The following is a 12,206-nucleotide window of genomic DNA, read 5'->3' as shown; positions in this document are numbered from 1 at the left end:
CTGTTTGCTGTTGTAGGGATGGTTTTCAGCATCAATTTGGGATTCTCAGATCTGACTAACAAGGAAGGGAAGAAACCAGAAGAGAAAACCTATGCTCTCTTCATCGGTGACACAGTGCTTGTGGATGAGGTGTGTATTGCTTCTTCAACTTTTGAGTGTTTGTGAACTGACATTTGAGGTACATTTTGTACTATATGGGTTTTTTTCTTGGAAGTGTTTGTCAAATGCTAGCTGAAGGGAGGGATCCGGGACAGTGACCTAATACAGCTAGGAACAGAGATTGTCATTCAAGTACAGGAATGATTTAAACCAAGCCATTCATTACTTTGTGGCTTGAACCCTGGTAATGATAATAACGGGAACTGATTCTTTTATTTTACTTTAAAAACAGTTTTATTGAGCTACAGTTTATATACCATACAATTCACCCACTGAAAGTGTATAATTCAGTAATATTTAGTGATTTTCAGTTGTGCAACCATCACCACAATCTAATTTTAGAACATTTTATCACCTCACAAAGAAACCCGGTACCTTAGCCTCCCAAACCTAGGTAATGACTAAACCACTTTCTAAGGATTTGCTTGTTCTGGGCCTTTGTGTCCTTTTTTTTTAAAATCAGAACTGATTCTTTTTTTAAAGATTTTATTTATTTATTTGAGACAGAGAGAATGAGAGACAGAGAGCATGAGAGGGAGGAGGGTCAGAGGGAGAAGCAGACTCCCTGCCGAGCAGGGAGCCCGATGTGGGACTCGATCCCGGGACTCCAGGATCATGACCTGAGCCGAAGGCAGTCGCTTAACCAACTGAGCCACCCAGGCACCCCAGAACTGATTCTTAAGCTTAATAGCAAATACTTTTGTATTCTTATTATATAAGGACTTTTATGCAGTAATTCATTGAATTCTAACATCCTGCGCAGTAGATTCTACCCTCGGATAAAAAAACTGGGACAGGGGCGCCTGGGTGGCTCAGTTGGTTAAGCGACTGCCTTCGGCTCGGGTCATGATCCTGGAGTCCCTGGATCGAGTCCCGCATCGGGCTCCCTGCTCTGCAGGGAGTCTGCTTCTCCCTCTGACCCTCCCCCCTCTCATGTACTCTCTCTCTCTCGTTCTCTCTGTCTCAAATAAATAAATAAATAAAATCTTTAAAAAAAAAAAAAACTGGGACACAGAGCAGAAGCAGTCCGTAGCCAGATGTCACCACTAGGAAGTGATTGAGCCAGGTTTCAAATCAAGCCTGTGTTCTTAATCATTATCTCAGTATTGTCTCCCAAATTACAGTTCCTCATGAGGTTGGGAAGATAAAATCTGTATGTATGTATTGTCAAAGATTTTAGTATCCAGAAGTTTCAAAGCCCTGCCCTCCTATATATGAGGCTAGAAAGTGAAAGTGCCTCATTTAAATGCTCTTATAAATATCTGACTTCTTCCTTTTATTCCAGGATGGCCCAGCTACTGTTCTCACTTCTGTGAAGAAGAAAGTGAAGAACGTGGGGATTTTTCTAAAGGTAGGAAGAAGGAAGATAAGTGGTGTAGGAAGTTTGGTACTGTGAAAAGGCAAAAATTATATTGGCTAAAAAGATTAAAACCGAATTTCTGAGTATGATTTTTTCCCCACAGAATGAGGATGAAGAAGAGGAGGAGGAGGAGAAAGATGAGGCCGAGGACCTGTTGGGAAGAGGTTCTCGGGCAGCATTACTTACAGAAAGAACACGAGTGAGTTTACGGTTTCAGTTTACATCGATCTCTACCTGTCCTATGGCTCGTATCTGAGGCACATTTGTAGGAGTGACACTTCTGCTGACTTGGGTTTGTCTTTCTCTAGAACGAGATGACTGCAGAAGAGAAACGAAGAGCACATCAAAAGGAACTGGCAGCTCAACTCAATGAGGAAGCAAAGAGGCGACTGACAGAACAGAAAGGAGAACAACAGATTCAGAAGTAAGCGTTTGTGTTGGGCAGCGAGGTTGTCTTAGGTTCACATGTGATTTGTAAAAATTTCTCAAAAAAATTTTTTATCCCCACTCCAGAGCTCGCAAATCTAACGTGTCCTATAAAAACCCATCTTTGATGCCTAAGGAACCACATATTCGGGAAATGAAGATCTATATCGATAAGAAATACGAAACTGTGATAATGCCGGTGTTCGGTATCGCGACGCCCTTTCACATTGCCACAATCAAGGTATGAATGCCAAGTCAGGCTCCATCCAGGCTGTTTCGGAAACTACTAATTGTGCTCTCCGCACATTCTTTTTCGAACTGCACCGTCCCTCCCACCCTCTGCTCCTTTGGACTCCACCCTTCTCACTTTATCAGCTTTTCCTCTCCTTGCCTCCTGCTGTCACTCGCCTTCCTCCCCAGTTTTCATTTGGTTAGAAAGTTCAGTGGTCTAGTCTAGAAAAATCATTTGCGTTAAGCATTTTTTAATGTGTAGTGGGACATGTGGCTCCAGGTGCTCTGAGAAGTCAGTGGTCCTTTTGGAAGCACACATTTGGTCATATAAAAAAATAAGGTACAGTTGATTAGAGCTAGATCGAGGTTTACAGGCTGGGTTTAGCAGTCAGCTTGTAACTCGCAACTTAACTTTGTGTCCCCATGACTACTAATCTTGAATTTGGAAAGAAACCTGTTTATTTTGTCAATGCTTTTCCTTTCTTTGAGCAGAATATAAGCATGTCCGTGGAAGGAGATTATACGTACTTGCGAATCAACTTCTATTGCCCAGGCAGTGCTCTGGGCAGGAATGAGGGCAACATCTTTCCTAACCCAGAAGCCACTTTTGTCAAGGAAATGTGAGTCCCCAGGAAAAGACCATCCCCAAATCCCTGCTGGTTGGAGCGGTATTCTCAGAAACATTTCATTGTCTGTGCTGTGTCCTCCCTCATCTTATGAATGGCAGAGCCTCCCTTGGTGGTACCTGTTTAGGATCATCCTGCTAGCTTTGTACTGTTTTGAGGATGGAACCCAATTTGGAATCCTCATGAAAATATGTTAAACTGATTACATATGTTTTGCAGTAGAATCATAAATAGGAAATGTGTGCCTCATTGGAGTCCATTCCTTCATGGTATGGAATGGGATAATTGACTATGCCAGATTTGAAAAATCAGTGTGATTTCCCACCCAGTGGATTAGCCATTTATAATATTCTCTACTTAAGAGAGAAGAAAGGGAGATGTTTTTCAGCTTTCCAGACATTGTCCTACCATTCACTGGTACCTTTTTTTCCTGAAAGATACTAAGTCAGTTAAAAATAGAGTAGAGAGTGCAAGTTACCCAGCCTGATACAGAAACTTATATAAGTTCTGGCTTCCCCTTTTTAACAGTACGTACCGAGCTTCAAATATGAAGGCACCTGGAGAACAGACAGTACCGGCCTTGAACCTCCAGAATGCTTTCCGAATTATAAAAGAAGTACAGAAGCGCTATAAGACCCGGGAAGCAGAAGAAAAGGAGAAGGAGGTGAGCTTGAACACCAACAAAGGACCTTTCTGTAACAGGATACGTGTGGGTTTGGCGGACACAGCAGACATACGTGAGGATTCACATTAATTCTCATTCTGCTTAGGGCATCGTGAAACAAGACTCCCTGGTGATCAATCTCAACCGGAGTAATCCCAAACTGAAAGATCTATACATTCGCCCAAACATTGCCCAAAAGAGGATGCAGGGGTCACTGGAGGCCCATGTCAATGGTATGGATGATCTCATGGGTCTGGGCTTTGTCGCTGGGGCCCATGTCAATGGTATGGATGATCTCATGGGTCTGGGCTTTGTCGCTGGGGCACGTTTGTAGATGATCAGATAATAGAGTACACCAGGGAAACGCTGGGAGGAATCTACTGACATTCCTCGTGGGCACAAGGAATGGAAAGCCCTGTATAGTTTTTGGCATTTTCTCTGACCCTGTTCACATCAGCCAGGAAGGATGCAGTGTCTTCTGGCCTCCACTCATGCTCCTGTTTGACGTTTAGCAGCTTCGTTTGTTTGTCCCCAGGCTTCCGCTTCACCTCTGTTCGAGGAGACAAAGTGGATATCCTGTACAATAACATCAAGCACGCTTTGTTTCAGCCGTGTGATGGAGAAATGATTATTGTCTTGCACTTTCACCTCAAGGTACACCTGTCTCCTTACTAGCTGTCAGACGTTGGGCAAGATCTTTGTGTCACCCTCTTTTCTTTAAAATAGTGATGAGTGATACCACCTGTCACATAAGATTATTAAGAAGGTTGAATGAGATAATGTTTATAAAGTCCACCGTGTCTGAAATCTAGAGGGTGCTCAGCATGTACGTTCCTTTGGTGTGATATCTAACGACCACCAAACATAAGGTTTTCTCCAAATTCCTGTTTCTGCAGTAGAAAAATGTTGCTTTAGACACAGTTTATTTCCAGCATAATCTGTAAAGTCCATCCTAATAAATAGGAGTACTTTTTAAAATTCATATGCTCTCACATTCCCAAATGTCATTATTTATGATGACCCCAGGGATGGTTTAACTATCTCTACATAAATGCCATGGTTTCCAGCGTAGGTATTATTTCTGTTTTCATGTTGTTTGTTGTCGTTATCTGCTTCTTTGAGTTTCTGACTTCTTTTTTGTGCTTTCTCCTCTGCCCCCAGAATGCCATCATGTTTGGGAAGAAGCGGCACACAGATGTGCAGTTCTACACAGAAGTGGGAGAGATCACCACGGACTTGGGCAAACATCAGCACATGCATGACCGAGATGACCTCTATGCTGAGCAGGTCTGTGACATTTCCTGTTGTATGTGCAGGGTACTGACGTAGCTTGTGCTTCAGATCTGAGTTCAGTGAGTCGTATTTTATGAGCAACCCCTGAATCTTTCTATGGAACCACTCGAGTGTGTACGGGGTTGGCCTAATGCCGTGGCTTGTGGATGAGACGTCAGTTGCCGCCTCGGCCGTGCAGTTACGGTGTAATGGCCTCTAGGACAGTGTCCGTGTCGGCATCATGGGTGTGACAATTAAGGCCTGTCGAAGCACTTCGGGCTTGCTGAAGGGATGTACTATTAACAAGTAAAGTGATGGCTGTGGTTAATTAGTATTTTTTTTTCTTCTACAGATGGAACGAGAAATGAGGCACAAACTGAAAACAGCCTTTAAAAATTTCATTGAGAAAGTAGAGGCTCTAACAAAGGAGGAACTGGAATTTGAAGTGCCTTTTAGGGACTTGGGGTAACATATCTCCTCATCTTTTTGGCCTGAAGTGTGGTTGTCTAGCTATTAGAAAAATTAGTTATTCTTCCTTTATAATAACTCAACATAACAGATCATTCCCTTTTTCCTTTGATTGAAAACCTCTGAGACATCCATTCCTGCTTGAACATTTTTAGGGCTGGGGTGAGTGGCTCAGACTTAGAGGCTTCCCCTGTAAATGACTCTCCAGTATGCATGCTGGGGTGGGAAAAGGAAAGAAGTGTATTGGGGCAGCAAATTTCTCTTGCAATGGGCCCAATCTTATCTGAGTCTTTTTTCTTATTCTTTTTCAGATTTAATGGAGCTCCTTACAGGAGTACTTGCCTCCTTCAGCCCACTAGTAGTGCGCTGGTAAATGCTACAGAGTGGGTGAGTATTTCTTACCTCCGTTTAGTAAGAAAATTGTTAGAGAAAAGAAAGCGGAAGCATAGGTGTTTTGAAAACTAGCTCCTTATTATTTCTGATGATTTTCATTTTTGATAGTTACTTTATTTTCTTTTTTTTTAAAGTTTTCTTAAATTATTTTCTCCTTGAGGAAGGATTTTGATCTTACAAATTCATTTACTGAGGCTTCTCAGCACATTGTATTGCTTTTAGTCTTTCCCAAAAAAAACTGGAGTGCTCATTCTCTCTCAAACAAATAAAATCTTAAAAAAAAAAAAAAAAAAAAAGATTCTGACAGAATTTGAAAAGACTGGTGCTTTAGGGGACTTATGTGGTAGTGATCCAGTTTCTCCCTAACAGCCACCTTTTGTGGTGACCTTGGATGAAGTGGAGCTGATTCACTTTGAGCGGGTTCAGTTTCACCTGAAGAACTTTGATATGGTGATAGTGTACAAGGACTACAGCAAGAAAGTCACGATGATCAACGCCATTCCTGTAGCCTCCCTAGACCCCATCAAGGAATGGTTGAAGTAAGTAAATTGGCCAGCAGTCTCCCATTTACCCGGTGAGCCCTGTGTTACAGAATGTAAGTGTGCTGTGTTGTATATAAAATGTGCTGGTATACTTAAGGGTAAAACTGCCTTTGGGTTGAGTTACAGCCCAGGACTTAAAAATTTGGAATCTATTAGAGTTAATAACTTTTTCCTGAAATTCCAACAGTAGTTGATGAATATTTATCCATACAGAAACAAAGTCTAAGATTTTTTTTATTCTCCTTGATACGTATATAAAAAAATCTAAAGACGTAATAATTTAATTATAAAAAGGGAGGCATATTTCTTTCTCTTGTTTTTATTGAAAGAGGAGATAGAAATTATTTTTATTTTAGCCTTTGACATCCATATTTACACACTTCAGCTAAAACAGTTTCTCTTGGAAGTATGAGAACTCCGTATCCAGGAGATGTTATTCCCTAGATGTGAAGGGTAAGGCCTGGGTAGCCATGAGTATAGTTCGCTGTGCCCTCCACCCTCACCCCCCTTACCTGTGAAGGGCAAGTGCTATAAATGTAAACGTCCTCTTAAGAAGTGAGTTGAGAGAACGTAGAAATAAGTTATGAGAAAGATACAAATTTATGGTCTCCCTGAGCATTTTCCTAAGAAACATGCATGTAGGTGGTGTGATGTCACAACTATTATGTGTAAATGTATATGACTTTTATTGAGGGAAAACTTACGTGTAATAAAATTCACCAATTTAAGTATGTGATTTGATGAGTTGTAGCAAATGTATACAGTTTCAAATCTACCATCATAATCAGGATATAGAATACTTCTTCACTCCTAAAAGTTCCTTTATAGTCATTCCCCTTCCCACAGTTGTATCCCTGGTTTATGTCACGGTACAGTGATAGAATTGCTTCTTCTAGAATTTCACATAAATGGAAGCCTACAGTATGTAATCTTTTGTATCTTGCATCCTTCACTTAGCTCAGTGCTTTTGAAATTTTTAAAGTTGTTGAGTGCATCCTTTTTATTACTGAGGAGTATTCCATTGCATGGATATTCCATACTTCATTTACCACTTAGTAGACGTTTGAGTTGTTTCCATGTGGGGGCTCTTACGAATAGCTGCTATAAACATTACATACAGGTCTTTAAAGTGTAAACACAGGTTTTCATTTCTTGGGTAGATGACCTAAACGATGGCACTGCTGGGTCTTATGGTTTGTGGTTAAGTCAGTGTTCAACTTTGTAAGAAACTATCAAATCACTTTCCAGAAAACCTGCAGTATGTGAGAGTTGTTGCTGTGCATCCTAATCAACACTTGGTTTTGTCGGTCTTTTTAATGTTTGCCATTTAATGTGCAGTGCTGTCTCAGTGTGGTTTGTTTGCATTTCCATGATGACCCATGATGTTGCACATCTTTTCATATGCTTATGTGTCATTCTGTGTCTTGGAGGAAGTCACTTTGTATTTTTTGCCCATGTTAAAAAGGAGGTTGCTTTTGGGGCGCCTGGGTGGCTCAGTTGGTTAAGCGACTGCCTTCGCTCAGGTCATGATCTCAGGGTCCTGGGATCGAGCCCCACATCGGGCTCCCTGCTCCACGGGAAGCCTGCTTCTCCCTCTCCTACTCCCCCTGCTTGTGTTCCCTTTCTCGCTGTCTCTCTCTCTCTGTCAGATAAATAAATAAAATCTTTAAAAATAAAATAAAAAATAAAAGGAGGTTGCTTTTCTGAGGTGTAAGAATTCTTTAGACTGGATAGGGACATCTGGGTGGCTCACTGAGTTAAGCATCTGACTCTTGATTTCTGCTCAGGTCATGATTTCAGGGTTGTGAGATCGAGCCCCAAGTCAGGCTCTGCGGTCAGCGTGTAGTCTACTTGAGATTCTCTCTCTCCCTGTGCCCCACGCCCCATTCATGCTCTCTCTCTCTCTCTAAATCTTTAAAAAAATAATAAAAATAAAATTATTTAGACTGGATATAAATCCTTAACCAAATACAGGTTTTGTATATGTTTTTCTTTCTTTTTTTTTTTTTTAAAGATTTATTTATTTTAGAGAGAGAATCCTCAAGCAGACACCCTGCTGAGCGCAGAGCCCGACGCGGGGCTCAATCCCAGGACCCTGAGAACATGACTTGAGCCAAAATTAAGAGTCGGCCGCTTAACCGACTAAGCCACCCAGGCTACCCTTGCATATATTTTCTTTCAGTAGTTTCTATGCCTCTTCATTTTCTCAAGTGTCTTTTAAAGACTAGAAGTGTAAAATTCTCATGAAATCTGTTAAATCTACTCTTTCTTTTGTAATTTGTGCTTTTAATGTCTTACCTAATAAATGGACTAACCCAGATTCATAAACATTTTCTGTTTTCTCCTAGAGTTTTATAGGTTCAGGCCTGATATTTAGGTTTGTGATCCATTTGGAGCTTATTTTCTACTGTAGCGTAAGGGTCAAGGTTCATACTTATAGCCAATTATTCTAGTACCATTTGTGATGAGATTATCCCCTAGTTACTGAATTATCTTGGTATCTTTGTAAAAAGATCAACCGTGTAGGAGAGGGTCTATTTCTGGATGGTGTTCTGTTGCGTTGGCATCTGTGTGTCCTTATACCACTGTCATAATTATTGTAGCTTTAGTAAGTCTTGAAATCAGGTAGTGTAAGTCTTCCAAATATGTTTCTTCTCAAAATTGGCTATATTAGGGACGCCTGGGTGGCTCACTTGGTTAAGCATCTGCCTTTTGCTTGGGTTATGATCTCAGGGACCTGTTTTGAGTCCTGCATCAGGCTCCTTGCTCAGCGAGGAGTCTGCTTCTCCCTCTGCCTGCTGCTCTCCCCTTCTCGTGTTCTGACAAATAAAATCTTCAAAAAAAAATGGTTATATTACATTGACTACTATATGTAAATTTTAGAAGCCTGTGTCTCAACAAACTGGTCTTCTTAATCTAAGTTATCAGTTTTAGTATTTGTACAGTTTATAATGGTGTTCCCTTTCATTCCTAATATTGATCATGTTTCTTCTTTTTGTCAATCTGCCTAGAGGTTTAATTTAATTTTATTTTTTTCATCATGCTGAAATGTCCTTCCTTATTCCTGATAATAGTCCTTGTTTCTTTTTTTTCTTTTTAAATTTAGTCCTTGTTTCAAAATCTACTTGGTGCGTCATTACTGTGGGCTTCTAGCTTTATTTTGGTTAGTGTTTGTATAATGTGTCTTTTTTTCTGTCCTTTTACTTTTTTTTTTTAAAGATTTTATTTATTTATTTGAGAGAGAAAGAATGAGACAGAGAGCATGAGAGGGGGAGGGTCAGAGGGAGAAGCAGACTCCCCGCTGAGCAGGGAGCCTGATGTGGGACTCGATCCCAGGACTCCAGGATCATGACCTGAGCTGAAGGCAGTCGCTTAACCAACTGAGCCACCCAGGCGCCCTGTCCTTTTACTTTTAACTATATGTTTAAAGTGGCTTCCTTGGAGACAACATATAAATTTGGGTCTCACTTGTTTTAATCTATTCTTCTACTTTTAATTGGATTGGTGAAATCAGACCATTTACATTTATCATTAACAATATGGTTGGGTTTTAAATCTACCATCTTGCTCTTGGTTTTCTCCTCTGTGCTTTGTTGCTTTTCTCCTCTTTATATACTGCCTTTTGGATTAATTTTTATGATTGTATATTAAGGTCTTTTTGGGGTTTTTTGTTTTTTTTGTTTGGTTGGTTTTTTGGTTGTTATTGTTTGTTTGTTTTTTGTTAGTAATCTCTACACCCAACATGGGGCTCAAACTCATGACCCAAGATCAAGAGTTGCTTGCTCTTCTGACTGAGCCAGCCTCGTGCCCCAGGCAGTTATCTCTTAATTAATAAAACAAGGGGGAAAAAAGTCTTGAATATTTACTTATGTATTTACCATTCCTGGTGCTCTTCACTCCATTGTGTGGTACCAACCTTCTATCTGCTTTAATTTTTCTTTGCCTAATAAACCTCCTCCTTTAGCATTTGAGCTGAAAGTTTTCTTTTTTTCTTTTTTTTTTAAAGATTTTATTTATTTGCCAGCGAGAGACAGGCAGAGGGAGAAGCAGGCTCCCACTGAGCAGAGAGCCCAATGTGGGGCTTGATTCCAGGACCCTGGAATCATGATCCAAGCCAAAGGCAGACACTTATCCGACTCAGCCACCCAGGTGCCCCGAGCTGCAGGTTTTCTGGTGACAAATTCTCTCAGCTTTTTTCTTGAAAGTCTTTATTTCTCTTTCATTTCAGAATGATGTTTTTTGCTGGATGTAGGATTTTAAGTTGACAGTCTTTTTTAATATTTCTGAGATGTTGCTCCATTGTCTTCCAGCTCAGACATCTGCAATGTCTGCTGTCACTGTTCATGCTTCTGTACAGATTCCTCAGGATATTTTATTTTCTATCAGTGGTTTTTAGTAGTTTGATTATTAGGTGCTTTGCTGTGTTTTGTTGTTTTTTTTGTTTTGTTTTTGTTTTTTAAAGATTTTATTTATTTATTCATTAGAGACAGAGAGAGAGAGGCAGAGGGAGAAGCAGGCTCCCCGCCTAGCAGGGAGCCCGATGTGGGACTCGATCCCAGGACCCTGGGATCATGACCTGAGCCAAAGGCAGACGCTTAACCATCTGAGCCACCCAGGCGCCCTGTTTTGTTGTTTTTAATGGTTATTCTGCTTAGTGTGTGTTGGGCTTCTCAGATCTGTGGGGTGTGTAGTTTTCATCATATCTAGAAATGTTTTGGCCATTCTTTTTTTTTCTTTCTAGAGAGAGAGAGAGGACAAGCAGGGGGCCATTATTCTTCAAGTATTTTTGCTCAGTACCCCCCCTTTTTTTTTCTGAGACACCTATTTCTTCACTTCTCAGCATCTTCAGGTTTCTCTCTTCATTTATAATAACTTCTTAAATATCATTATCTGATACTTTCATCCACCATCTTTGTATTTTCTGGGTCTGTTGCTATTGGTTGATTTTTCTTCTGCTTGTTTGCGTGTCTGGTAATTTGTGATCAACTGCCAAACAGAGTTACTACACATTTTTGTGTGCTAGGTTTTTAAAACTTTTTTGAGATTTCGTTCTAGGTGTAGTTGAGTGATTTGGATACCACTTGATCTTTCAGAACTTGTTCTCAGATGTCACTAGTGCTGGTTCAGAACAGCTTTTTGGTCTAGGACCAATTTACCCCATTGCTGAGGCAGTACTCTTTCGAGGGCTCGGATTCACTGTGTATTAATAAGGTTTTTCCCCTGAAGCTGGTACAGCAGGAAGTATTTCCAGCTCAGTGTGAGATCTGGGAGTTATCTGGCCTGCTGCTTTGCCCAGCTCTACTTAGCTTCCTCTCTTGCATGTTGGAGATATGCTCTCGGCCAAAGATTGAAGGGGATCCCTCTGCACATTTCCAGAGCTTTTTCTGTCACTCTCTCCTCCAGTACTCCTGCCTCAAAATTCTGGCTGTCTTAGCCTCCACAAATCCTTCTCTCTCTCAGGTTCTGATTGGGTTCCCCTTCCCTGCATAGCAGCCTGGGAGCCGCCTCCAGGCAGAAAACTTGGGTAGTTCTAAAACAGAACCCTGTATGTTTCCTCCTAAGGGGATTATAGTCCTGTGCTGCTTTTTAGCCAGTGTTTGAAAGCCGTTTCATATCTCGTTTGGTGTTCTAGTTGTTTAAAAGTGAAAAGGTAAATCTAGTCCTCGTTACTCCACCCTGGCTAGAAGCGCAAGTCACAGTGTGTATGATGCAGTGCCGGTGACAGACGTAGGGCAGCGCTTCCCAGTTAGGTTTTGTGCCGAAGGTTTCTTGTGATCCTCACTACTGTCATGTCTTTGGTTTCCTTTTCTCTTCCTTCCCGCCCACTTGAGTTGATTGAGCTCTCCTCAACAGAAGTAAATAAAGTCATTTGAACATTTCGATACAGGGTACTTTCAGTACTAAACAAACAGAAAACTCATCCCTACCTTCAAATAGATCCTGCGTCAAATAAGCAATACATAAGAAGGCAGTGGAAGACTGGGGAGGGAAAGCTAGGACCAGCTGCTGTTTCTGAACTGCAGTGGTGTGAATGATCAGAGCTGAAAAGTAAGAATCCTAGAAAT

The 12,206-nt window shown here is 41.0% G+C and overlaps 1 protein-coding gene across 1 annotated transcript in view; it reads left to right on the top strand.

Annotated features, from left to right (window-relative positions):
* The window catches only part of SUPT16H (SPT16 homolog, facilitates chromatin remodeling subunit), a 40,011-nt gene that overhangs the window by 24,127 nt on the left and 3,678 nt on the right, over positions 1-12,206 (top strand). Inside the window, exons 10-22 of the mRNA XM_045900498.2 lie at positions 17-129; positions 1,445-1,510; positions 1,623-1,718; positions 1,828-1,943; positions 2,033-2,186; positions 2,669-2,796; positions 3,331-3,466; positions 3,573-3,699; positions 4,002-4,120; positions 4,628-4,753; positions 5,091-5,203; positions 5,518-5,593; positions 5,969-6,138. Coding sequence (XP_045756454.1) covers positions 17-129; positions 1,445-1,510; positions 1,623-1,718; positions 1,828-1,943; positions 2,033-2,186; positions 2,669-2,796; positions 3,331-3,466; positions 3,573-3,699; positions 4,002-4,120; positions 4,628-4,753; positions 5,091-5,203; positions 5,518-5,593; positions 5,969-6,138 — 1,540 coding nt within the window. The remainder of the gene's footprint in view (positions 1-16; positions 130-1,444; positions 1,511-1,622; positions 1,719-1,827; positions 1,944-2,032; positions 2,187-2,668; positions 2,797-3,330; positions 3,467-3,572; positions 3,700-4,001; positions 4,121-4,627; positions 4,754-5,090; positions 5,204-5,517; positions 5,594-5,968; positions 6,139-12,206) is intronic.

The sequence above is a fragment of the Mirounga angustirostris genome, unplaced genomic scaffold, assembly GCF_029215605.1.
Source record: "Mirounga angustirostris isolate CCGP_5_RB_7025 unplaced genomic scaffold, mMirAng1.0.hap1 SCAF_9, whole genome shotgun sequence".
NCBI classification, from domain to species: Eukaryota; Metazoa; Chordata; class Mammalia; order Carnivora; family Phocidae; genus Mirounga; species Mirounga angustirostris.
The sequence above is the reverse complement of the archived record's forward strand: the minus strand, read 5'-3'. Positions and strand labels throughout refer to the sequence as shown.